The 26,362-nt window shown below is 34.3% G+C and overlaps 2 protein-coding genes across 3 annotated transcripts in view; one reads left to right on the top strand and one right to left on the bottom strand.

Moving 5' to 3' along the window:
* LOC120327061 (bromodomain adjacent to zinc finger domain protein 1A-like) overlaps positions 1-24,921 on the bottom strand; it is a 49,677-nt gene extending 24,756 nt beyond the window's left edge. Inside the window, exons 1-7 of one of the 2 annotated variants that reach the window (XM_039393446.2) lie at positions 24,701-24,921; positions 23,563-23,707; positions 22,823-22,953; positions 22,516-22,650; positions 19,665-19,769; positions 16,717-16,804; positions 10,694-10,795 (exon numbers count right to left, since the gene is read on the bottom strand). In XM_039393446.2, coding sequence (XP_039249380.2) covers positions 10,694-10,795; positions 16,717-16,804; positions 19,665-19,769; positions 22,516-22,650; positions 22,823-22,953; positions 23,563-23,707; positions 24,701-24,813 — 819 coding nt within the window. In that variant the 5' untranslated portion in view covers positions 24,814-24,921. The remainder of the gene's footprint in view (positions 1-10,693; positions 10,796-16,716; positions 16,805-19,664; positions 19,770-22,515; positions 22,651-22,822; positions 22,954-23,562; positions 23,708-24,700) is intronic. The other variant, XM_039393447.2, reaches the window with a different exon arrangement.
* Positions 979-8,915, top strand: LOC120327062 (uncharacterized). The gene is made up of 13 exons (XM_039393448.2): positions 979-2,207; positions 2,652-2,802; positions 3,019-3,174; positions 3,652-3,794; positions 3,991-4,156; positions 4,365-4,504; positions 4,640-4,822; positions 4,939-5,064; positions 5,162-5,309; positions 5,411-5,587; positions 5,666-5,795; positions 5,873-6,546; positions 6,726-8,915. The coding sequence occupies exons 1-13, from the start codon at positions 2,137-2,139 to the stop codon at positions 6,864-6,866; spliced, it is 2,406 nt and encodes an 801-aa protein (XP_039249382.1). The 5' UTR covers positions 979-2,136; the 3' UTR covers positions 6,867-8,915.
* Positions 24,922-26,362: the final 1,441 nt, after the last annotated feature.

Here is a 26,362-nt window from a genome sequence, read left to right as displayed (position 1 = left end):
GTTGATGGAAGGAAAGAACTACTTAAAGATTTCAGTATAGTAGATACCGCTTGTGACAATAATTTTTTCGGGAGGGAAGGAGATATCCTATTGTTATATGCACTAAATACACATTCGTTGTTGAAAAGGTTTTCTGAACACATTTATAACCAACCAGATCGATTAGAATATTTGGAAACTGACAAAAACAGTCACAGAAGCACAAGGCTGGTTTTGCATGTAGCACTCTATGTAAGGATGTATCTGTGATTTCTTTTTAAAGCTAAAAATAGAACAGAACCCCATTTTAGTCTAAGACTTTTGGCAACAGACAAGACATTCATTCCATATCATGTTGTTAGAGATGAATGAAATTAATACAGGGAATTTGTGCCGCCAATGAGAATAACTGGAGTTAGTTCATGTTATTTTTGTGGAGAGTAACCACGAGACTGGTGCTTTTCGAGTAGCTCTAAATATTTTCAAAACATCAGATTATTTGACCTTATAAAATAGTGAATAAATAAAAATATCATCTCTTGTAGGTATTTCAAATAGGTCACGTAAAGCAGAAACATCTCGAAGATGTAGGAAAATGTTCATATTTTTTACGTAATGACGGGATAGGTTTGCGTCAGCACTATTTCTTCCAAACTATGATGCCAACATTTGAAAATAAAAACACAAGATGGATTATGATTTGACCCTTAGGCAACTGAACAAAATTCGTGCCTGTCAATGTCAAATTGCATCTAGATAAGATCTACGATAAGCCATGAAATAACTCACGACGTATAAAAATATATATACACATCCATTAAATTAGGTGTTCCTGATTCGTGCCAACTCAGAAAAATTACTGAAAATATACAATTTTATAATTAAATGAGTCAGAGCAGAGTTTCATACAAGGAAATTTTTTTACAAATACGAAACAAACTCAAGAAAAATAAATCTATAATCATAAGACGCAGTAAATTAAAATCATATCAATATTTTCTTGATTTCAAAGTACTGTATTTTCCTAACATTCATATTTTAAGAATGCAGGATATTAAATATATATTTTGAATTTTTAAAAAGTTAACAATTCCTAAAAATGATAAAATAAATATATATATTAAAAATCATTGAATCTTTGACAATTAATTGGCAGATATACTATCATGACTTATGATGTACTTCCTGAAACTGACCTATGCAATTTTTTCCGACATTTGGCATATTCAGACGATCTTTAAAACGTGACACAAGCATGCATATATATTGTATAAATGCTAATGCAGATATCTGGTATCATCATTTGGGAAGTATGAAAAATTGAATTGTGAACATTACTTTATCAAATTAGAGATTGTCTTATTCCTTCTATCAAGGACAAGCAGTTCTTATTGAGTATATAAATGAGTAGCAACATATTCCAAGTATTTATTTTTTAATTATGATTAAAGTAGGATCAATTTAATATTTGATAACATCTGGAGATTATTTTTAGCGTAAGTTTATTTGATAGTTTAGTAAACCAATATGTCTGGCAGTACCAAAGGAATGATAATTAGCCGAAGGGTCCAAAACTATTATCGCCAAATTGTTTATTTGAACAAAATCACTGAAATTGAAATGAGATGGTACACAAACAGAAATTGTTTTTTTATAAATTATTAGGAATGGAAACTAGGACTCCATAACTTCTGTTGAATGTGACATATTCCAAGGTCCAAATGTTTTACAACACAAAATACAGAAATGAGAATCGGAATGCATGAACAATAAAGGGATCCATATAAGACCCTGTCGTAAAATTTGTACCCCTAGGGCACAGAGGAGATGAAAGTGACGCGTGAAAAACGATGAAAGTGACGTGTGAAAAACTATCAGTGACGGCAATAACAGGAGAGAGAATCATACCGACGGTTTGACAAAAATAAAAAAAAACAGTGCAAGACATATAAAACTTCAGTATTCAGATGACGGCTAGTTGTATAACAGAAACTGGCATTAACGATCTTCAATATTATCTACAACAGTTATTATATGCTTAGAACAACCACTGTGAAATTGACATAAAAACAACAACAGTATATTGGTAGCAACAGTAGGAATTGGATTTATTCAGTAATATTTTGACACTGGGAGCTGTGCAATTTATTCAACAAGATGAAAAACGAATTATTCTTCACTTTATTATTAATAGGGCAATTTTTATTTGAACTGGAAGCTTTACCAAAGTGAGTATTGTTCTACTTGTTCTGTCATAAAATTAGGTTAACAAAAATGGTTTTGCAGTAATTGGCAAAAAAATTTAGAATACACTATACTACTAAAATGCCATAGGCGTTATATATACCCGTATATATCATATTCTATACATCCTTCATTCTTAAATATTTAACAAGTTAGTAGAGTTAATATTCAGTAAAAAAGGCCGATAAAGTTTGAACTGGGTTTCAACTGGGAAAAATACTAAATTTAGCAATATTTAGTTTTTGGAAAAGCGTGGAGTTGTGACGTATGTTACACGTGATAACCTTTCCATGTCCTTTCTTTGACGGCTCGTGATTAATTGATAATAAAATCATGACCAGGTGTGCTTTGATACACGGATATTCGTCCGGAACTGCTCAGCACGCACATTTTCCAATATATTTTAATATACAAAATCCTTTTTGCAGTCGATGCCGATATTCAAGAAATTTCAAAAAATTGGAATGCAAATTGGCAAGACTTTACAGGTCAATGAACATGAGGCAACTTGACATACCTATGGAAACTGAAAAAGTTGAATTACCAAACAACGAAATAACAGATGCCCCCTCTATTAGGGTAAGTTGCTATGTAGGCATACATAAAAACTATCAAATATATAGAAAAAAAAAGACGTATCCTGCTGAGGTCAATTGGTCATCTGGCTTACAAGATTTACACACAGGCCCAAAATAATATCAAGTCGGGAAATGTTATTATAATTATTATGTCAATAAAAACCCATGTTACAAACAAAATAGAATAAAGTGTTTAACAAAACTAACTATATTGCAGAGAAAAATTGAAGGTCTTGAAAATTTAAAAGTCTTGGATATATCATTCAACAGTGTCGCAGATAACATCAGAGACCTTGTTTCCAAAAATACAAAACTGGAAGAGTTCCGTATAAGAAACAATATGTTATACAGAATTTCCGAAAGAACTTTGGAAGTGAGTTTCTGTAACAGTGATAAAACATAGGTGCTGAAAAAACATAGCATCAGCTTATTCATTACAATTATTCCTGAATAAAAATATTTAGATTAATTGTTGAGAGAATAATGCATCGGATGAACTTCACGCTTAGGTAATTAATTTGCATGGTCATTCCAATAGGCAAATATTGATATATTTTGTAAACAAAACAAAATGATAAAAATAGCAATGTATCAAATGAAACATAATCATTCAAAACCGAAATTCTGTGGTATGTAATGATTATGCGTCAAAGATTAAAATCGAATTCAATGTCAAGACGGTAGCAACAACAAACAATACTCAACAAGATTAGTGGACGAGTTCCGAGTAGCGATAAACAAACTCATTGTAAAAAATTTACATCCGCTTTTAATTGGATCGCAAAGATGACATCATAACTTGTGATAGTATATGGCAATGATATTTATGTTCGTAATTAAAAAATTACAGAATAATCCTGAATTGAGAAAAGTTGATCTCAGCAACAACAAAATAAGTTCACTACCATTCAAACTGTTCAGCTCAAATACAAAACTTGTATCTGCATTGTTATGGGCCAATGATTTAACATATGTGCCAGAAGACTTATTCAGGTAAAAAAAAAATCCGGAAAATCAGTGTAGATAAAGTAACAAAAAAATATTAACAATAAACTTGAATCAGAGGAAACTTATTAATTTTGTTAAAAAAAAACTCAAATTTATTGAATCGTACCAAACTTGTAATAGTTTCCTTTGGACAATCCAAAGGATTTTCTACATTGACATTTATCGACCATTCTTTACACAGAAATAACAAAAATTTGGAGGTCATCAATCTGAGTTGGAACAAGCTACAAGACATACCTGAAAGGTTTTTCAGAGGATTAACCAAACTTAGGAAAGTTCTTTTGTGGAAAAATCAACTAACATGTCTATACAGTACTATGTTTCAAGACAACTTTGCATTGAATACAGTAAGTATGCATGTTCAAGGAGATACTATGGGTTTGGGCTTCCATTTGCAGAGTCAATACCATAGTATAGTTTTCGTCAATTGCTAGGTTTTTGTCTGAACTTAATCCTGAAAAATTTATATACTATTTAAACTAAATATTATTATTTGCGTTGTGAATTGACTTATGCCATAAAATATTTGATAAATCTTTCATCTTTGCATTCTAGTTTCATGTTGCAATCAACTACATCAAAAAGGTTCCAGATCAATTGTTTGATAATACACCGCTACTTGAAGATGTGAGATTATGGTCAAATGAAATTGAATGCATTCCTAAAGAAACTTTCAAGAAAACAGAGAACATTGGGTTGGTGTCACAGAATAACTTTTTAAAAACATAATTTCATAAATCGTTTTTATTGAAAAATTTTAACTAGATGAAAGTTGTTTGACATTTAGTCCATCAATACAATGTTATAAAATTCAATACCAATTCTTATAGATATGTAAACTTGCTGCTTGGAAATGAGAGACTTCCCTGGGAACTCAAACAAAGATTCTCAAAAAATGGAGCGATGAATATCAACAAAATGTCATATGGCCTTTTCGAATATGGAGACAACAGATGCACAGCAGCACCGTGTGAATGGAATCCAGAGACAAGAACAATGGACTGCAGTTCCAGGTTTTCATATTTTGTATTAATTATTAAAAATCTGAGACATGCAGTAGTCATTATTAATTTAAGATGATCATTATAGAAATCTTGATTATAATTAAGAATTGTTTTTATCATAACAGAGGATTGAGTAACTTGGAATTACTAGAAGATGTATGTGAAAAAGTAAGAAATTTGAATCTTGATGACAATATTCTAAGAGATGCAGAGATGTTGTCCCCAGTCATAGAACAGATGACAGAATTGAGGTGAGAAAATAATTCTAGCAAATAAAATCCAACTTTGAAAAGGGCTGGCGTAAAATAATGATTTCAGAGTATACATTATTTCATTCATATTTCACAGAACAATTACTGTTCAAGAAAACGAATTGAATGGAACGTTGAATCCAAAGACTTTCAAATCTAACTTGCAACTGACTTCGGTAGATTTTAGTCGAAACAAACTCAAATCTATACCATCAACACTATTTGAAGCAAGTTCAATTCTTCAGGTGAGAAGTTAATATATGTCATCAAAAACCAATAAAACTGGCATTTACTGGTTTCCTGATTGATTGGGTTGGACAATAACATTACTTTTCCTTGTATTTAGACTGTAAAATTTTCCAACAACGAAATAGAGGAAATTCCGGAAAACCTTTTAAATAACAATCCAGAACTAACAGAGTTTGATGTTTCTGGGAACCAAATCAAAGATTTGTCCAAATCTCTTTTTTCAAACACAAGACTGATAACTGTCGCTAAATTATCAAAAAATAAAATAAAAAAGGTAAGAAAACTATAATCTAGAGTGAACTGCATAGAAACAAAAATATCCCTGCTATAACAACGATTAATCCATTTACAGATTGATGAACAGACATTTAAAAACAATGAAAAGCTTAGAGAGGTTGACCTTGCTGATAATCAAATATCTGGTGAAATTTCTTTAGAAACGTTCGAAAATAAACCAGATCTTGAGACTGTGAAACTTGGAGGTGAGAGAAAAATCTAGAAATTGCTATAGTCTCATATTTGATACAATATATATTTCATATATTTGTATACATTTTAGGAAACCGCATCACCAATATGACAAAGACCACAAACTCTGACAAGCAGCTACGAGTAACTACCATAGAATTGAGCTATAACAAATTAGAAGAATTTCCAACTGAGTTGATTGAAGAACGACCCAACTTGCGACGTCTTATTCTCGACCACAACAGAATAAAAGAAATCCCTGCAGAGGCTTTATTCAAAAATGAGAGGCTAGTTGAGATAGATCTATCTCATAACAGACTGACAAAACTACCGAAAAATGTGTTTTCTCAAAACTCAGAACTTGAAATCCTAAGGCTTGATCACAATGCTTTGACAAGATTGGAGTCTGGTCTTCTGTATGGCAATCCCAGGCTCAAATTCTTCAGTGCAAATGGAAACAAGCTCAACTACATTGCACCAGACTTTTTCATTGATAGCCTCATGCTTGAAGAAGTTAAATTGTCTGACAATGTTATCACAGAATTTCCTGAAGATCTCTTCAAATCGTGTGCCAAGCTAAGATATCTTACCATGAGCAAAAACAACATTGATTATATTCCGAGTAAGTCATTTGATGAAAATGAAGAGCTGGAAGCCGTTTGTTTACATGGCAACACTCTGAGTCAGCTTCCCAGGCCTCAACTGACTGCACCAGGTCAAGCAGGACAATTGATCACTGAAGATGGCATACCGAGAGAAAGAGGAGTGAGTACTAACCACTTTGAAAAATATATATATAAATTTGAACATGAATAACTCATTGGCATAGGTACTTTGAACATAAAGTAATTGTAGATTGATAATTCACATAGAAATAAATTACTTGGATTACAATAAAAAAAGAAAACCTTTACCATTTTCAAATTACACAATGTTCTTTCCAGGCTGCAAGTGATCACCAGACAATACAGCTCATAGAAATCAAAGAAAGTGAAGAACAGAATTACATCGGACCATTCAGTGTTAGAAAACTGCGTGCAAGTCTGGCGAAGATGTCAAAGAGAGAAGAAAAGAAATCGTTATAGTGTAATCTATAAATCTAATATCTGAAAAATATCTCAGAATGTATCCCAAGATCTAACTAGGAAGTTTGGACTTCGGGACATAATAAAAACAATAACTTTGACATAAGTTACCAAATCAAGGTGAACTGTTTCACTAACATGTAAACTAAGCGTTTATCTTTTTGTTTGAATTTAATTTTATATTCAAATACTTTTTCAGTTTTATAATTTAGTACAATAGTATGTTGCATATTGCATTATGTATTCGTTATAAATTTCCAAGTGTTTTTTTTTTGTTTGATAAATTGCATGTGCAAACATAAAGAAAAAAAGAGATTACTTAAATATAACAAGTTTTTTCAATATAATTGGTAAGATAATATTCAATATATAATTTTGTTATACATTTCCTTACCAGTTCCTTATTTATACATAATAAAAATTTAAAAATTATCAATGCTGATGAATACAACTCCCATCATCCACGAGACTTCAGCTTCGGGTTCTATAGGTTAGTGAGGTACCGTAATTGTCACACTCTGCATGACTCAAAGAAAAAATCTGATGAATGATGATAATTATGGCAAAATATTTATGCTGAGACAATATGGTCAGCATGGAAAAAAGAGATTGAAAACATTTATATATCATGGTATTACATGGGCTACAAATCAACCCATTTTTGTGTAAAGCAATATTTCAAGATATTCTTCACACATAGAATAAAATTATACAGTGTTGGACACAGATTTGAATACCATTACCAGGTATATTATAAAGTCAAACCATATTATGGTACAACAAAAACTCACTAGCAGCATCTAAAGCAGGGGTGGGCAAAATACAGCCAGAGATTGTTTTTTTATGACCTGCAAAAACAAATACCTAGAAAACGAATAAAATTTGATGTAAACCAAATTACTACAATTCTGTAAATTTAAATTTATTTCCAGACTGCTGTTACTGGTGATAGATTGTTACACCCTTGACCATTCATAGGAGAAAATGAAAGAAAAATTTTGCGAGAAGACATTTTTCAACAGGGTTATTTCTGCAGAAAAACCCCTCATACAATGAAATTTGCCAGAAAAATGTTTTTTTTTTATATTTGTGCTAACGCAGTATTTTGCAAGGTGTATATTTGATGTTCTGTGACTGCCATTGGTTTGCAAGTATTGATTGAAGTCTCTACAAGCAATATGATATGACGGAAGATTTGTAAAAATGTATACAAGTAACAAGAGCCCATTTAAAATTGCAAGCATCAGATAAATTTCGTGGCCATGATGTTGCATGCGAGCACAAAGAATTGCCCACCCCTGATCTAAAGGATGTAACTTGAAAGAAAAATACAATATCAGTTGCTATCTGCAACCAATTTCTAACAAGCATACAATTATTATTATTTTCTTCATCTTAAATTTCTCACTAAATATTTGAAAAATGCAAGAATTAAAATTGCATAGACATATTTCAACTTGAAACTTATGTTGTATATGATACAATTCATATAAATTTACTTTGAGCCGTCTCTCACAAGTATAAACTACAGAATTACCCCAAAAGAACTGAAAAATATGCAAAAATCTTTATAACATTTATTCTCTTCCTTGCCCTAGTAAAACCTAAAGAATCTCGCTTGAAAAAAAGAGTAAAAAACATGTAAGGAAAAAAGGTCAATATATGGTACCATAGCCATTAGGAAATGTTATTTTAACATATGGGACCATCGGTACTCCCGAAGTATGTGGACCAAGATGGCGGACACTGGAACGTAGTGTGTGTACCAGGTTGGGCCATATTTTCAGGTACAAATACTACTACTCTCTTCCTTGCCCTAGTAAAACCTAAAGAATCTCGCTTGAAAAAAGGGTAAAAAACATGCAAGGAAAAAGGCCAATATATGTTACCATAGCCATTAGGAAATATTATTTTAACATATGGGACCATCGGTACTCCCGAAGTATGTGGACCAAGATGGCGGACACTGGAACGTAGTACGTGTACCAGGTTAGGCCATAATTTCAGGTACAAATACTACGGGAGTCACTTGGCTAGTCCCTGAGCTCGTAATAGAACTAAAATAAGGAAAATTGGAATAAAATTATGACGAGCACGTAACCCTAATCTGGTACACATACAACGTTCCGTGTCCGCCATCTTGGTTCATATACTCCGGTAGTACCAAACCATCTATTTTATAACTGAATACTGGATTTTCAAAATAGGACCAGGGAAGTCCAGTAAAAAGCTATGTCAGTTTTGGGGAGGAAGGGATATCAACGTTCTAGCTGATAAAATCCACACTTTCGAGTTGGATTGATGTAATCATGGTAAAATAGAAGCATAATTGAGTCTGCTCTAAAGCTATGAAGGAACAATTGTTGGAACATGAGCTTAGTAAAAATTAATATATAAAGAAAAATTAGTTGTTCTTTCAATATTTTAACTTCATTTAGCTATTTCAAAACATAATATTAATAAAATAGGTTTATTATTTAAGCATCACCTAATTCCATTATTAAAAATCAACATGGAAATTAAATGGGGGAAACAATGCAGTCTGATTATTAAGATGAGCAACTGAAGCTCTCAGTAATTTTGACATATCTATCCATGTATTCAACCCGTTTCCCCAAAATTTTTCTGTATATGATATATTTCATAGTGTAAAAAATTTGCAATGTGATCCTGATTTATATTTGTCTATTTCTTCCAGAAGTAGGGCTGGGAATGGTTAACCGGTAAATCTGTTGACCGATTTTAGATGGTTAATAGCGGTTACAAATTATTTTAACCATTAACTGATATCTTAGGAATAAATCACCTTTAAATTATACTATTTCTTCAAAAATGATTAGTTTATTGCAAATTTATCTCTCGAGGCGTTTGAATCAATAGAATTTCACTAACTGTATCGGTAACTGGTATTCACAAAAAATGTAAAAAATACTTGAACTACGGTAATGAAGTCGAATTTTTTTTTCGATGCGTCGTGATTTGTATTATTAATGAAAGTGATTGCATAACGAGTTTGAAGAGAAAGAAAGCTCAGTTATTTATCGTTTTGATCACACAAACACTAACGTAGTTATCGCTTTTTGTTTTGCGTCTGTTTGAAAGCTTCGATATCAGTGCAAAATAAAAGAGATAAGATATTGTGAAGACAATCAACAAAAATCTGAGTGTGTTAATTGCATTGAGGCGCTAACGGACAGAAAAATATTTAAGATGTATATTTTTGACAGCGAAAGTGTGATGATCTGAGGCATAAAAAGACGCTGTTGATGTTTGTTGAGCTTTGTACGGTTCCGATGCTTCTTAAAAACGGTTAGTCTTATAGTCCGATGCGCCTCATGTATGGATCAAAACCCAATCTAAGCAATTTTTAGACAGTGCGCCCGAATTTTGTCACAGGAATATATTAGCATATCGACATTTTCGGGAACTAGTGAAAACGCTTTGAATTAATAATATTCCTGGTCCTATTTAAAACACTCTCTGTAAGCACACTCACATCACATCATACATAGAGCTAAAATCTCCTGGTCACAGTTGATACTCTTTTTTTGGTACTCCCGTAGTATGTGTACCTAGTTTTCCTTATTTTAGTTCTATTACGAGTTCGGGGACTGTCTGTGTTAGCCAAGTGGATATCCCCTCTGCCCATTGGCTTCAGTCCCTTTACACAACTTGATGTGAAATAGGCGAACAAATTTGTTACCTCCATATTGGGAAACAATTTGCACTATTATTATTTTGAATATATTAAATTGGCCCATATAAAGAAAGAACACATGATGGCTCATTTACCAAACAAAAGGACAACTTTGTAGGTCACATCCTACCTTTTTCACTTTTGGAGATTGTCCGCCAAATACTGGTGGTGGACCGGCAAATACATCTTCCCAGTTTAGTTCTTTGATTCCAAATTTTTCAGCAATGTCTCCCTAAAAAATGCAAAAATTCAAACAGTATTAGTCATCAGAAATAAAAAATTGCTAAGCTTGCAAAATCGTCCCAGGACACAGCAACAATGTTAAAGTTTTTTTGCCAAATCTTGGGTAGAAAACAGCAAATTATTGATGCCAGCTGTACTCTAAGCCAGGCCTACTCAACTGGCGGACCGAGGTCCGAATCCTGACCTTTTGGGTATTCGATTCGGACCTAGCCAAATTCTTTATTTTAGATCATTAGCCCCACTTTTGAAATTTCCGTTTAAAAAAACACTTTTACAGAATCCAATATATATGAGAAGAACTATAAGGCCATAATAAACAATCTTGATTAGCTAATAATCATTAATCGGCCGAGAATATGCGTGTTTAAGGATGCGGAAATATAATTTCTGGAAAGACCGGACCCAAATATTTTTGAAGTTTTGTATGCGGATCTTCGGTAAAAATAGTTGAGTAGCCCTGCTCTAAGCTAACCAAATTTAAGATAGTGTTAAATTTCTATCCACTCGAATACACAATAACTCTTGTCATACTCTAGTTTCAATCTCGCATGCGGCTCTCAACAACCTTTCCTGCAGCTCTTGTGGATGCTTTAAAAATTAATTACTTTTAAAAAAAATTTTTTATTGAATCCTTGAATCCACTAATCCTTGACTTGAAATTAAAATGCGGAAGTCTACTAGTTAGTTGAATGGATTCCCCCGTGTTTATTTGTGTAGCATTGACTAATCTACAAGATGCAATAGTGACGCAACAGTAAGCGTTTTCGCGGCCACTCGGACACTTTTCGCTTGGAAAGATTTTAGACATGGCTGAAATCATTGGCTCGCTTTCGTGGATTTTCAGTTTTTGTCGCATTTGCCAATATTATATATAAATCAAATAACTCAATGATTATTTTAATTTACAGAGCTTTTTAATTTTGTTCCAGTAATCGAAAATATTGCCGAAATATCTGGCGATCATCTTAAGCAGCTACTGCACCTTGCATCCTCCACAATTTCAACCTGCTTTGACAAACTTATTAGAAATCAAAGCCAAATTAAATGGCTGTTAGTCTAGGGTGGGAAAAATCGAATCTTTTTTCGAATCGAATAATTTGAATATTTTTAACGAATACCGAAAAGTCGGAAAAAATATATATTTTTAAACACAACAGGGATCCAGAACGTCGGAGGTCGATACTCCATTTGGAAATTAATAGAAACACTGAAAAGTCGGCAATAAAGCGTTTTTTTACTGGTTAATGGTTAATTTCATCATAATCACTCATTGTCTTTGTCAACACGATCGTTTCAGCGGCGATATCCTAAGGTTGGTATTCTATATTCCCGCCCTTTCTCTTTTTTTTGCAAGAATGAGAGGTCGCCGGATATCAAAGTTTTATATTTCTAGTATACCCTTGCATTCACATCAGCGACAGCTGTTAAATACATTAAGGGCTGACTTCAAAACTAAATTAATTTTATTCTGAGTTTTATCCTCTGCCTTAGATTTGATCTTTCTTATCACCGCTTGTAAATTAACCGTGCCTATTTAAAGTGAACGGTAACCGAGATGCAGATATTTATTAAAATGATAATTGAGTTTCTCATGCTTTTTCTATAGTGTTCGTGTTATTTTAGTATTAGATAGATAAACCTAGCAAATTTACGATTGCGTGGATCCTGAATGTTGATTTAAAATAGCGATTAAATAAATTGGCAATAAAGGCATTTCTAGGGTCAGACGCTTATTATGACTAATTCCTTCAAGTTTTAACGTTATTTACAACAAAACAACACCCCGATGGTAATTATAGCTAAAATACTAACTGAGTAATGCTCAATTTTCTTTACGGAATTTGCAAATTCAGCACTTCACTTAATGATTTTGAATATGTCATCCCTCAAGGCTTAATTATTACTGCCCAAATGCTTCAAAATTTAACAATTGTAATCATTTTCGATGATAATAGACGCAACAATTTGTGAACGACAATTGTAATCATTTTCGATGATAATAGACACAACAATTTGTGAACGAGTCAGTGTGCATTGTTACAACAAAATTCTTTACGTTCCACTTTTGGCTCAACGGCCATTCATGGTCGGGTAAAATGTTTACATATTCGAAACATTACTTGGCCAAGGATGGAAGGGATCACTAAAGAGCTAATACAAAGTGCTTTGAATGGAGTAGGACATGACATTTCATATCTGGTTACAACTTAATGAGCGTTTTTCATACAAGTAACTCATACCAGCTTTTGATCATTTTTAAATCCATGCTATTTATATAACTAGAGTTTTCTAACGACCTAAAATCGCCTTTTTCACAATGAAACGCCGAAAAGTCTGTTTAACATTTAATTCTAATCAACTTTATGTTCGGTAATGCAAGAAATGGCTAATGACATGTTACCAAGCAATCGGAGTTTAAAATCTGGGAAATTTATTGTAAATACCTATTCTGGTTTGACGTTTCTAAATTTACGGAACGGTCGGTCCGTTTTTTTGCAAAATATGAAATTGAAATGATTCGTTAAGTGCAAAGATTAGCATATAACACCATACCGCAAAGACAACGACGTTTCAAATTTGTACTTTTTTGTCTGATAGAGAGCCCCGTTGGGAAATCTTGCACAATTCACGATTGAGTTAGAGACGCGCGAGTTCGGTGTCCAAGCAGAGCGGCGCAGGTCACGTGGTACCGGATATTCGAATAATATAATATCATTCGAATATTTTGCCTAGGCCTAGTTGTTACGTGTGTTGTTGATACGATGACTTTGTATTTTAATTACGCGCTTAGGGTTTGTTGCTATTTTACTTTGCGTTGTTTGTGTGCGGCTATTCATAACTCTTCGAGGTTTGAAATGCGGCTCTGGGACTAAAAAAGTTTGAGAACCACTGGTCTAGGGCCAGGCGGTCATGTCAATATATCTATAAAGTAATTGTGTAGTTAAACAAAATTAAAATTAATACCTGCGTAGAGGGATAATTGTGTCGGAATTTAGTTTATCGATGTCGACGGATTAAATGACACTCGTACTTGACGACAAACAGTCAGATTTTATACACGTGCCAAAAGTCCATGTGCCGTTAATAAGGACCCCAATTCCACTGTATGATTTAAAACTGGGTTGCTTTTTGTTATGTGCAGTGTTGAAATATATATTTCTTCATAATTACTATGTAATATTAAAAATGTCAATATAAAAATTTGACAGCGAAGATAGCCAAATTAGTTGAGCTAGTTTGGCTGATAAATAGCTAAAAACATGTGAATCCTATCCTCTCGCGAGGGTGGGGACATGTGTGGCTCCTAGCTCACCTCCAGACATAAATAAAAAAGTAGTATTCCAACTTATCTTTTAAAATATTCTGGACCATATCAAAAAGGTAAATATATCGGAAATATCGACCCTAATCTAACCGATACCATTACATGGCCGATACCGAAAAAATGGTCGATATTGCCGATACTCGATACATCTCTAGTTAAGACTAGATAATATTATAAGCTAACAATTTGGTGAACACTACTCGTTTAACGAGCTTACAATTTAATTATAAGTAGACAAATGGCAACACACAGATAAGTTGATGCTGAGTGCAGGGGTTCATATAGCGCAAAAATATTCAAATGGAGCTCCTTGAGATGCAATGCAGTGAGGAAATAAAATTCATACTCTATTCAAAAGATGCATAACTGCTTGATTTTTATAAAAATGTATCTTCTTAAAGAAAATCTCTATAAAAATTTGACAAACTATGCGAAAAATTTTACTTCGATGTTTAGAAGCACATAAATTATGTGTGCAAACAATTTTTTTCAAAAATGAACATTACAAAGAACAAGCAGAAAACTAGGATTAGTGATGCCCATTTAGAAAATATTCTAATCTTGGCTTCTTCATTCAGTGTGTTGCCGATGTTGGTAAGCTATTAAGCAGTTTGCAGCAACAAGACAGTATCACATTAAATGTCATTTGTCTTTTTTTCCTTCAATAAGACTACCGTAAGTGTGGTTCACGAATTCTCGCGCGCTGTTCCGTTTTTAACTTTCAAAAAATATGTACAGTTCCCTAAGACATGCAATCCTTAATTTTGGCTCGCGACCGCGAGCGACAAAAAGTTGCCGACCCCTTGCATAACCGCTGATCAGTTACCGCTTCCCCCACTATCAAGTCCATGAATCTGAAACAAGTAAATGGCTGATTAATTCTATAGACTGGTAACCGAACTGGAGGCCGTGGTACATAATGAGGAATAGAAGATGAATTTCACCGATGATCGTTATGATGTATTTTGGTGCAGGTCATCAGGCAAGTACCAGGCGATTTTTGAGGAAGTAGAACCCTGAATTCTTTCATTCCTGACCTATTATATGGTGGAAAAGGGGTTTTCAGACGTGACACTATTGCTATCAAAACATATAAATTACTGTAGGGGGGCGATGACATCAAAAAGTTTAGGAACTACCGGTTTAGACTAGTGGTTCCCAACTGCCGGTCCTCGAAGCTTATTTGCCGGTCCGCAGAAAATTTCGTTGTTATTATGCCATCTCAATCGCTTTACCGAAGATTGTGTTGCGTTGGTTTATTATGAAATTTCTCGTCCGCCGTCATATTGCGCTGTCTTTCGCGACATCTTGGTGCCGAACAATCACACTTTTCGCTTTTTCGGCTCTGATTTATCGCGAATGCGCTGAAAACTAAAAATCGGCACGCATGCTTTTCCTGATTAATATTACCATCCATATGAAACGTTATGCATATTTCCTTGTTTAAACCAGAAAACAGTCAAGAACAGTTTTATATTCCAGTAAGATATGAACGTTGCGACCCTGCAGGTGGTCACGAGACGCGCAAAAAGCATGGGCCGCAGGGATCTTTTCCAGTATTTTGAGCAGACACAGTAGGATTTTGAGCCTGGTGCCAAGTTACCGACGACTTTGTCATTGTAATCCAAATTCATTTCGAGGCGTCGATCAACTGCAGATGAATTCATATGATGTACTTTACAGTCCAGATTTAAAAAAGAATTACTTGACACAATTTTAGATATCTCTCAATAACGAATACCCATCGCTAAGTAATCGAGCAATCAAACTGTTGTTCGTATTTTCAACCAGTTACTGCGTTATGCGAAAAAACATTTTCATCACTAGATTCAATTAAAACAAAGCAAAGTAATGGGCTACACGCAGCTGCAGAGCTACGTGTTGCAAAAATTTCTTTGAGGCTTCGTTTGCAATCCTATATTGGGAACGAAACAGCAGCAAAATTATCCCTAGAGTTAATTGTGTTTGTACATGATTAGACATGTACATGTTTTTTATGTGAGATATTTTATGCGTGCCTTTCTTATGCATAACGTGTTACCAGCACTGCATTTCATTATGCAAATATATGGTATTAGTTTATGTATCACCCATTTCAATTTTTGGCCGGCACATTATTTGATAGTTTTTCTTGGTGTGAAATGTTTTCAAGTGTGCCTTTTTTGTCTAATAGCATATTGAGTGCCCGACATTGCATTATATGCAAATATACGTTATTTTTTTCTGTTCCGGTCATTTCAATTTTTTGCCGGTCCGCGAATACGTTTAATATAAATTTACCGGTCCGCCAGGGTAGAAAGGTTGGGAAACACTGGTTTAGACAATCATTTTACCTAGGGTATATTTTGCTGGCTTTAAAATTCATATCCAAGTTTGAATTTTTAGCCAGTCAATCCACTCAGCTTCTGCTCAAAAAACGACATGCATACATGAAATGAGGTGCAGGCGAATGAGAACTGCAGAAAAGCACCAAATGTTGCAAGCTGTGGCATATCACCTCTCCTTAGCAAAGGTGGGATTGCTGCGACCTGGAGCGAAATTGATAGTACTCATATCACACTTCATAAAGAACAAGTTTTAGTTACCTTCACCATATACACTCTACCATTCTCCATATTTTGAAAACACATCATTTTCAAAAAGATTTTGCACTGTTCTCGTCTGATCTTTCTCCTAAAACACAGATACAAGTATATTTATATAAATATCTTGTGCTTAATAACAGTTCTGAACTAATAGTTTTACAATTTAAAACAGAAGTGTCCATTTTCGCAGATCAGGTCACAACACAATACAAAATTAAATTGTTAACGTATCAAGTCTGATTTCACCAAAGTCAATAGGACTTGAAAAGATACTACAGAAATTGTGTCTATGATAGTGCTGATTGAATTTGGTGGTGGTGAATACATCAAAAATTGTCTGCATTTTGCTTCTGAAAATATGGTCTCCCTAGCCCAGCGCTTCTCAACCGTTGGTCCGCGGCCCACTGGTGGGCCTCCAAGCATCTTATGGTGGGTCACTAACTCGTTGCCAAATTATTCGTATATTTCAACATTTTGTGTTAGAATTGGAATTATCTAGACCCTTTAATAATAGGAAAGCAATGCTTTTCTGATGAGGATCGAAAATACAAAATTAAAATTAATTAAAAGCGAGCAATTTACCACATATTTTATGTCCACAGATTGCCGTGGAATTTTAGAGTGGTAATGTTTTCATTTTTCCGTAAGTACGAATCCTAAATTAATTATAATTGGACAGTTCACAACACATTATATGTCTGCAGACTAAAGCGGTATTTCAGAGTAGTAATGCTTTTATTTTCACATAAGTACGGAAATACGAATAAAAAATTGATTATAATCGCACAGTTCACCACACATTTTATGTTCACAGATGGCAGAGGTATTCAGAGTAGTAGGTACCGTATTTGCTCGCGAATAGGTCGAGTAAAAAACTAAAAAAAAAGTTGCCAAACTAAGGGACCGTCTTATTCGCGCATAACTCAGATTGCACCAAAAAATCGGCTCATTCGCGCATCAGAATTTGCCACGCAACGAGATGATATTATGCTGACTTGCCGGTAATTCCAAAAGCTTCAAACCATACCAAGTTCTCACGATAAAAAGCGTGCACGCACACACAATCGCTTGTGAAAGTGGATTGTCTTATCATACAGCTGATGACTTGCACAGTCTGTGATTGGTTGTTTAACACGTGACGCTTGTACAGGCTGTGATTGTTTGTTTTCGCTTGTGTTTCTTTTACGTAAAAGCAACAGTGTCGATTTACGGCCAGTTGTTTCGTGGTGAAAATCTTATTATTTGATGCGCTATCGCCGTAACTTTTAATCACCTTTACGATATGTTATCCGTTGAGGGGCGGTGATAAGGACTCTTATCGGAATTAACCCGCGTTGTGGACGATCAAAGGAAATTGTTTTAGGCTGACTCAGGGACTCTCTTAAACTCCCGACAACAATCCCTTCCATTAATACAAATCACGACGCATGAAAAGCAATATAGACTTTATTTACATGAATTTACATGTAAGAGTTACGGGTAAGAATCTACAGCCGTCGCTAACAAACAGAAATGATAAACGTGAGAAATATTTGTGTTACAGCAATTTTGTTTTCTTTCTGCACCTTTCTTAAGGCGTCTGGCGTGTTAAGATTCATAGCGATTTATAAGAATGTGTTAATACAGCGTTATTTTTTTTCTTGAAACGGACAAGGAACGAAATTAATCGCCGTTGTGGAGATCAAAGGAAATTGTTTTATGCTGATTCAGGAACTTTATTTTAAACCCCCGACACAATCACGATGCATTGAGAAGCAATATAGACTTTATTATCATAAATTAACAAGTAAGAGTTACGGGTAATAATCCACCTACGGCCCTCGCTAACATGCAGAAAAAATAAACGTGAGAAATGTTGCGTTACAGTAATTTTGTTCTCTTTCTACGTTTTTCTTGAGGCATCCAGCGTGTAACGATTCGTAGGACCGGCTTATGTGCGATTTTTTATAAATCGTTGTTTTAAGGCCGTTTTTAGGGAGTCTGCCTACTCGCGATATAGGCATAATTTCGGGAAAATACGGTAATTCTTTTATTTTTTTCGCAAGTATGGAAATACAAATCAAAAATTAACTTTAGTCAGGCAGTTTACCAAAAATTTTATGTACGCTGCTTTTATTTTTTCGTACGTCGGTGAAACCATGAGATACGTTAAACAAAATTAAATTGTAAGGTGTTAGAATTTGTGATTTCTTATGATGGCAATACTGTATTATCCATCTATAAACCAAGACCAATAATTGCACTCTTGAATTTTGATGGCTGTTGTACACTAACAATATTATAGTCATCAAATAATATTGTCATCAGATTGCAAGTTTTGAGTTGTGCAATTTTTACTCTTAATAACACTCAACAGTTTGAGACTCAAATTTTGGAGTCCTCCAATTTTGTTGACCAGTTCATACAAGCGTGTGACCTCTGAAAACATTTTATTGCAAAATACCAGCAGTAAGTAAGATGTAACTGCACATACTTTACCACAACATCGAAGGGCAGGCGTTTATTGTATAATAGAGACAGATTTAGGATTGCGCAATACTATTCGATTATTCGGTTTGATTTGGCAAAAATATTCGATTCGAATTAAAAAATTATTCGATTTTAGACAGCCCTAGTCATTACAATACGTGAAAAAGCGCAGAAAATCGGTTGAAGATTTCCCTCAAAAACGAAACACCTAGCTGATGGCGAAAGTTGACTATCCTTTGGAATTATTCAAAAATTTACCCAAAAAATTAATTAAACACTTTGATATTCAACTCGTTTTGGACAACCCTGCCTTAACTTATATTTTTTAACCTCTCAATAAAGTATAACTCTATAGTGGGCCGCTATAAAAAAGGTTGAGGAGCACTGCCTTAGCCTTACTCACACAATACTAAATGTACCAGTCTAGATTCTCTACTCTATCAAATAATATTTAGTTTCGTTCTTAGCCATCTTTGTACCTTAATGCAGTCCATGGAACTACTCTGATTGGATGCATACTCGCAGAAGAAAGTTTGACTTGATATTTCACTTCAAACGGTTCCAGTGGTCTCGCTTTTATAAATCTGAAACATAAAGTACATATATCTTTTATATAATGCACAGACATAGTTTCCCAGGTCATCCTGTGACGCTTTTAATAACATATTGATCATGATGCTGACAAATTCAGAGCAAGTACTGAATTTTATGCATTCAAAAAGTACCACAAATTGCATTAAATTTGTTTTGACCATGGTGAGATTGTTGACATCTTAGATAGCCAATTACAAGTAAGAGTTACGCTTACGCATAAGAATATACGGCCGTCGCTAACAAACAGAAATGATGAACTTGAGAAATATTTGTGTTACAGCAATTTTGTTTTCTTTCTGCGCCTTTCATAAGGCGTCTGGCGTGTTAAGATTCGTAGGGATTTATAAGAATGTGTTAATATAGCGTTATTTCTTTCCTTGAAACGGACAAGGAACGAAATTAATTGCCGTTGTGGCGATCAAAGTAAATTGTTTTATGCTGATTCAGGAACTCTATTTTAAACTCCAGACACAATCACGACGCACTGAAAAGCAATATAGACTTTATTTAACATATGGTAAATTAGGGGTAATAATCCACCTACGGCCCTCGCTAACACGCAGAAATGAAATGTTTGCGTTACAGTAATTTTGTTCTCTTTCTAGGTTTTTCTTGAGGTGTCCGGCGTGTCACGATTCGTAGGACCGGCTTATGTGCGATTTTTTATAAAATCGCCGTTTTAAGGCCTTTTTCGGCCTATTTGCGATATATGCGTAATTTCGAGTAAATACGGTATATACCGTATTTGCCGGCGAATAAGTCTACCCAGTGAATAAGGCGAGGCCCGATTTTGGGCCTGAAAAAATGGCTTTTCGCATATACCCTGCCAATAAGACGAGTAGTAAAATCGCATCAATATCGGAATCTCAAATTACCATGCAGAGGCTTTTGAGCGGTCGCCGCCTTTGCGCATTGGTCAAAATAGCCTATAATGACTTTTTCCTGTAGAGTAATATTCAATCCATAACAACTACGAGAATTCAAACTGACTTTCAATTTCAATCTAATTGTGTTCAACCTAACTCGCGATTGCGTGCACCATATAAGAACATTACCGATCTAAAACAACACGGCAATGATGAAAACGTGGGGATGCTATCGCCGAAGGTATTTGGTATTATATGGTACGAATTGAATAATAAGGCGACACCAAAAAAATTATCATACTCGCCTAATAAGACATGCCAAAAATTTTAGCCTAGAAAAGTGACTTATTCGCCGGGAAATACGGTATTTAATATATATTATACATTTTAATTGTGTGCAAGGTAACTAACTCGTGGTTGCGTCAACTTGCAACAAAATGAAAGACTATACTATAAAATACAACGGTAATCTGGGGGCATAATAGTGTGATATGCGGTGCGTCAACAAAATAAAAGAATTAATTCGTTATCTAATAAATAATGATGCTATCCCTGTTTGTATTCGAAAATGAGATATGTTACTTTAAAAAAATAGAAATAGCGCGCTGTCGATGCGAATTGAAAGCGACAATAGCATCACATAAGACGTCGAGGACGTTTTTGGTTGAAAATTTTTTACATTTATTATCGTATATTTCAATTTAGTCTAGATAGGTTGTGCGGCCTCGGCAATAAATTTTAAAGCAAATTGTGTCGCAATTAATTGTTTTCATACTCAGTTCCGATAGTTACCGAACATAACAAAATTTTTTTTAATTTCTTGCAATCTAGAGTGTATAAAATAGATAAATATTATTTACTTTATATCGGAGATTTTATCGTTATCTCGACGTCGTTGGTAATAATATCGTTTATTTTAAGTTGGAGGTATTGATTTATATTCAAAATTAAAATTATAACACATAACACGAGAAATTTAAATCAGCGCTGGCTCGAAAAATAAAACACGTTTTTCCGTCTTAATTCTCCATTATTGGCGGACCAAAATTTGGGGATCGGGTTCACTTATTTGATTATGATGACGATGGTGAACAAAAGTACACAAACATACTGTTGTTAGTTTTTAGCCGTTCTGTCCTTTCTTCTTTCTATGTGTATCTTAAGACCGTAAAACAAGTTTTATTTTTGGACTCTGCGCTGATTTGAATAGTTCATGTTGGCTGTTATGTATTTTTGTTTGTAAATGAATACCGCCAACTTAAACTGAACGATGTTGTCATCAACGTGGATGCCAATAAAATCCGCGATAGAGAAGCTATTAAATACTATTTAGGAGCTATTTTATTCGCTCTAAATTACTAGATTGAAAAAATCTCCTGTTATGTTCGGTCACTATCGAAACTGAGGATGGAAACACTTAATAAGGACACAATTTGTCGAGGATGCATAAACCATCTTGACTAAGTTAAAATATACGATAAGAAAATATTTTCAATCAAAAACGTCCTCGATGTTTCATAAGTTCCTCAAGTCCGTGCGGCGCTTATCGGAATTCTTTCATGTCGGCTGCAATATATTGCCGAACCACACATGGACGACGACGCTAGGATATGTGCGCCATATTCGGGATTCCTATAAACACGAAAAAAAAGTATTTGAAGTTCGCGATGTTCGAATTTTAAATTCGATTTGGACTGCCCTGCATTATATTAGTCAGTTTTTAGTTGTGTTTCCGAAAATTAGTTGTAAATGAAGTATTTTAATTGTCATTATGTCTTCCGGTGAGTTTCAGTTTAGTTTAGAATGTGAAGAAAAACTGCAAGAGGATCGAAGACATAATTATGTAAAACTTTTGAAAAAATAGTCATACTTCGCAAGTGGTTTATCATCATCATCTTCATCAGTTGACAATTCGCCATTTGTATGACCATTACTCATCCCTGCTTCTGCAGAGTCACTAGATTTCTTGATTGGAATAACATCCAGAATACGACACATTTCAAATCTGGAGAATTTTGTAAAAATAATCATGGACGTTAGATTTCAATTTTGAACATTCCAACATGGCAAGTAAACAACAATCAAATCGCTATTCTAGAATTGTATTTGTTAATTATACATTTATATATTTGCAGCTGCAAAATACAAGTATAACAACAGAAACAAAAAACACCCACTTGTTTGTTTTGACTTTGACATCCAGTGTTTCTCCAACAAAGTACCGCTTCTTGATAAAGGAAAAGATCGTATCATTCAGAATTTCTATTCTAGATCGAGCAATAAGGTTTACAAGAAGCAACATTGGTTTCTGAAAAATGACGCATGCAATGTCATATATCAATAATATTTAATAACTACCGTATACTCTTGCATGTAAGCCAAGTTTAATAAAACTAAAAAAGAAAGTTAAACTAAGGGGTTGGCTTATATGCGCATAACTGATCGCACTAAAAATGTGCTTAGATATCAGAAACCTCTTGGTATAATCCTATATAAACTGAAGTTCAAGTGTAGACGAGGTTAAATAATTTACTCCAGTTTTGTGGAGGTAATTAGGGAATTTATAGGTTCCGTTTTTAGGCAACCCTTTGCTTTCACATAGGTTTGTCACCCAGTAAAATATTACTGTGCAAAACGAAAATAAAATTATGATTTTTTCCATGATATCGTACAAGTTAAATTAAAACATTATCATCTACATTTGCTTCAACTTAAAACCAGTACCACATTGATTCCAACACAGGGCTTTTTCCAGCACAGCATCTCACCACTGTCTTTCATTTTTTCATCAAATATATGGTATATTGAATTCTTCAATTTATCACAAAGAAATTTTTATTAGATGATTGAAATCAGTTCCATTCTCAAAAAAAATATTTGACCTGAACCGAAAAAATAAAATTTCCAATGAACAAACCTGAAGACCTTCAGGAAACTTATCGAACTTTTTTCTTGCCTCTTCTTCACAATCAAGTGCTTCCTGGTAAGTCATGTTCCCTCGCTCCGTGATTGAACAACTCCATACCAAACTGTTGCACAGAATGGTTCGATCAAAGAACTCCCTAGAAAAAAGTTTTGCTACGATAAAAAAGACTAATTAATTTTAATTGTTAATTAATTAATTAACAATTACTTGCTAAATTTCATAAAGACACCACTTTTAAATCTGATTTAGACACATGTGTTATAGAGATGTATCGGTATCGACCAAGTTTTCGATATCGGTAGTGTATTGGTATCGGCTAAATGTAGACTGATATTTCCGATACATTTAGCTTTTTATTATGATCTAGAATGTTTTAAAAAATAAAATAAGCTATAATACTGATGTTAAAACTATTTTTTTTTCTTGGGTAGATCGTGAACAAGGGTCATGCACACCCCCTCCCCCACGAGTAGAAACGAGAATAGGATTCTGACCTTTTTTTAGCAATTTATCGGCCAAACCAGCTGAATCGCTTTTTCAACCTGAAATATTCACTATGAATAATGCTCAAAGACTATTTGTTTTATTAACTCTTTTGCCCTGCACACTTGAGCTAATAAATATATAGTATTGGAATATCAGTGTATCGGCCTTTTTAGTTGGTCTAGAATAGTTTAGTACCACAAGTACTTCCAATGGGCGAAGCATAATGAACCTTGCGTAAGTTATTCTTCCTAACCACCACCGGACTATGCCATCCCAAAATTATGTCACAACGACATCACAATCCATCATACAGCTTGCAAAGGATAGTTATGATCGCCCAAATGGCATCTGCGCCATCGATAATAAACTAACTAACGCCGGCGATGTCTCTTATATTGTGATAGTTGTGACGAGAAAACAAAGAAAATTATGATCGCCTGCGCGTTTTGGACGACCATCCGTATACTTCATAGGATTTTATTACGGCCCTGTGACGTCGTAATGACGTAGTTTTTTGGTGATGTAGTCAGGTGGGGGTTAGAATTATGAATGACATATGCAAAAAGCCAGGCCAACTAGAAGTACATGTAACTAAATTATACCAAACCAGAAAATTAACATGACTGCATGAGAGAAATCTTACTCATAATCAGTGAAAGCTTCTTTGGTAAGAGGACAGTAGAAAACTTCATGGTCATTACCGGGAACTTCAGGCGGTGTTTTTGGAACAAACAGCTTTCGGTGGAGAAGTGGCATTCCTTTATCTGTCTATTGTACAGCAGTAAATGGCAATTAAAAATGTAACAGTCAGAATTGAATCACTCAATTATGTAATTTACAAATTTCTGTAAGTAAACACAACAAATATAACTGCTCCAAACAAAGAATTAAAACTCAGTAATTTATATTCATAGACCTGCAAAACTTAGCAAAAATATACTTCAGTGGCCTTCGACACATTTCTTGGATTCCAAGAATAGCCCCCACATTGAGAAACATCAATTACAATAGTGAATGCAAACTCCTCATCTACGAGACAGTCTGGGCCTTTATAAAAATAATCAGATACACAAAATGGAAATTTTTTACCACAGCATTCGAGAGACTTTAGCAAAAATATGGAATGGTCATGTAACATCCTCAATTATTTTAGATTATTATCAAGACAAGCATGGTGCGATCTGACGTCGTCAGGTCATGCCAGATATCCGCGTGTCAAAGACAAAAAGTGCGTTGTTTTTTACCCAAATGTTGGGACATCTTGGAATTGGAGAATTGTGCCCTATTGTAGCCTACGTGTAATAATAGCGCGGTGGTATGGCTCATCGACATCGTGCTAAGCATTTGCAGTCTCTGATCAATCACTCTGCGTGGGTTGGCAGGTAATCCCATACCCTGATACCAGGCATGGAATGGTAACCAAATGAGAGGCCGTGGTTCGCTATAATATGGTTAAGCCGTTTTATCGCTTTCCTTTCCCCCGGGTTAAATATGCAAATCTTATAACAATAAAATGATTGATGAAAACTGATTATGAAGCCCCGTCGCCCACTTTATCATAGGCTCGTTAGGCAATAATGTGGTTTATGTACCGAAACTACCAATTGCAGTTTCAAGTATTTTGTGGCGTCTAGAACTGCCGCAAAACCCTGGCAGGATTTCCAAACCATGGCCCCTATGACCAAACCCACCGCGACCTACGGAACACATTATGTTAGGTCGCGTTTAGGAACATACCATCACTAAAATCGAAACACTTTTGTAAGCCTGTCTGCGCGCCTGGTTACATATAATAAACACATATATTCATAAACATCATCCAGTATTGTCCAGTAATTAATAGTGTTCCATTGTTGATTACAGATGAAGTTCACCATGTTTATCGGTAAATATATATTATTTTACAGGTTTTTTAATTATTGATAGCAGAAAAATAAAATTTATACAAATACTGAATTAGTCATAGGTTTCTGCATATTACGTCAAGTTCTTTTATAAAACTAGGTTTTTGTCTAAATTGTTCTATATTTCTCCTTGCTGAAAGAGATTTTCTAATTCTTGTTAGGTTGTTATGACATTTTTAACACTTGGATCAACATTTTCAAAAGTAAATGCATTATGTTCCAACCATATCTTATATCTTGCAGTACACAGAAGAAGTATGACTGCATCACGTTCAATTAATAATAAATGTGAAAAACACTGATTATTTAGTTCTAGAAAAATACACGTTCTATAAATATTTTTCAACTTACAATTGTTTATTTCCATTACAACAGAAAAAACATAATCATACACATTTTGT

Source organism: Styela clava, chromosome 4 (genome assembly GCF_964204865.1).
Source record: "Styela clava chromosome 4, kaStyClav1.hap1.2, whole genome shotgun sequence".
NCBI classification, from domain to species: Eukaryota; Metazoa; Chordata; class Ascidiacea; order Stolidobranchia; family Styelidae; genus Styela; species Styela clava.
This window is presented reverse-complemented; position numbering and strand designations above follow the sequence as displayed.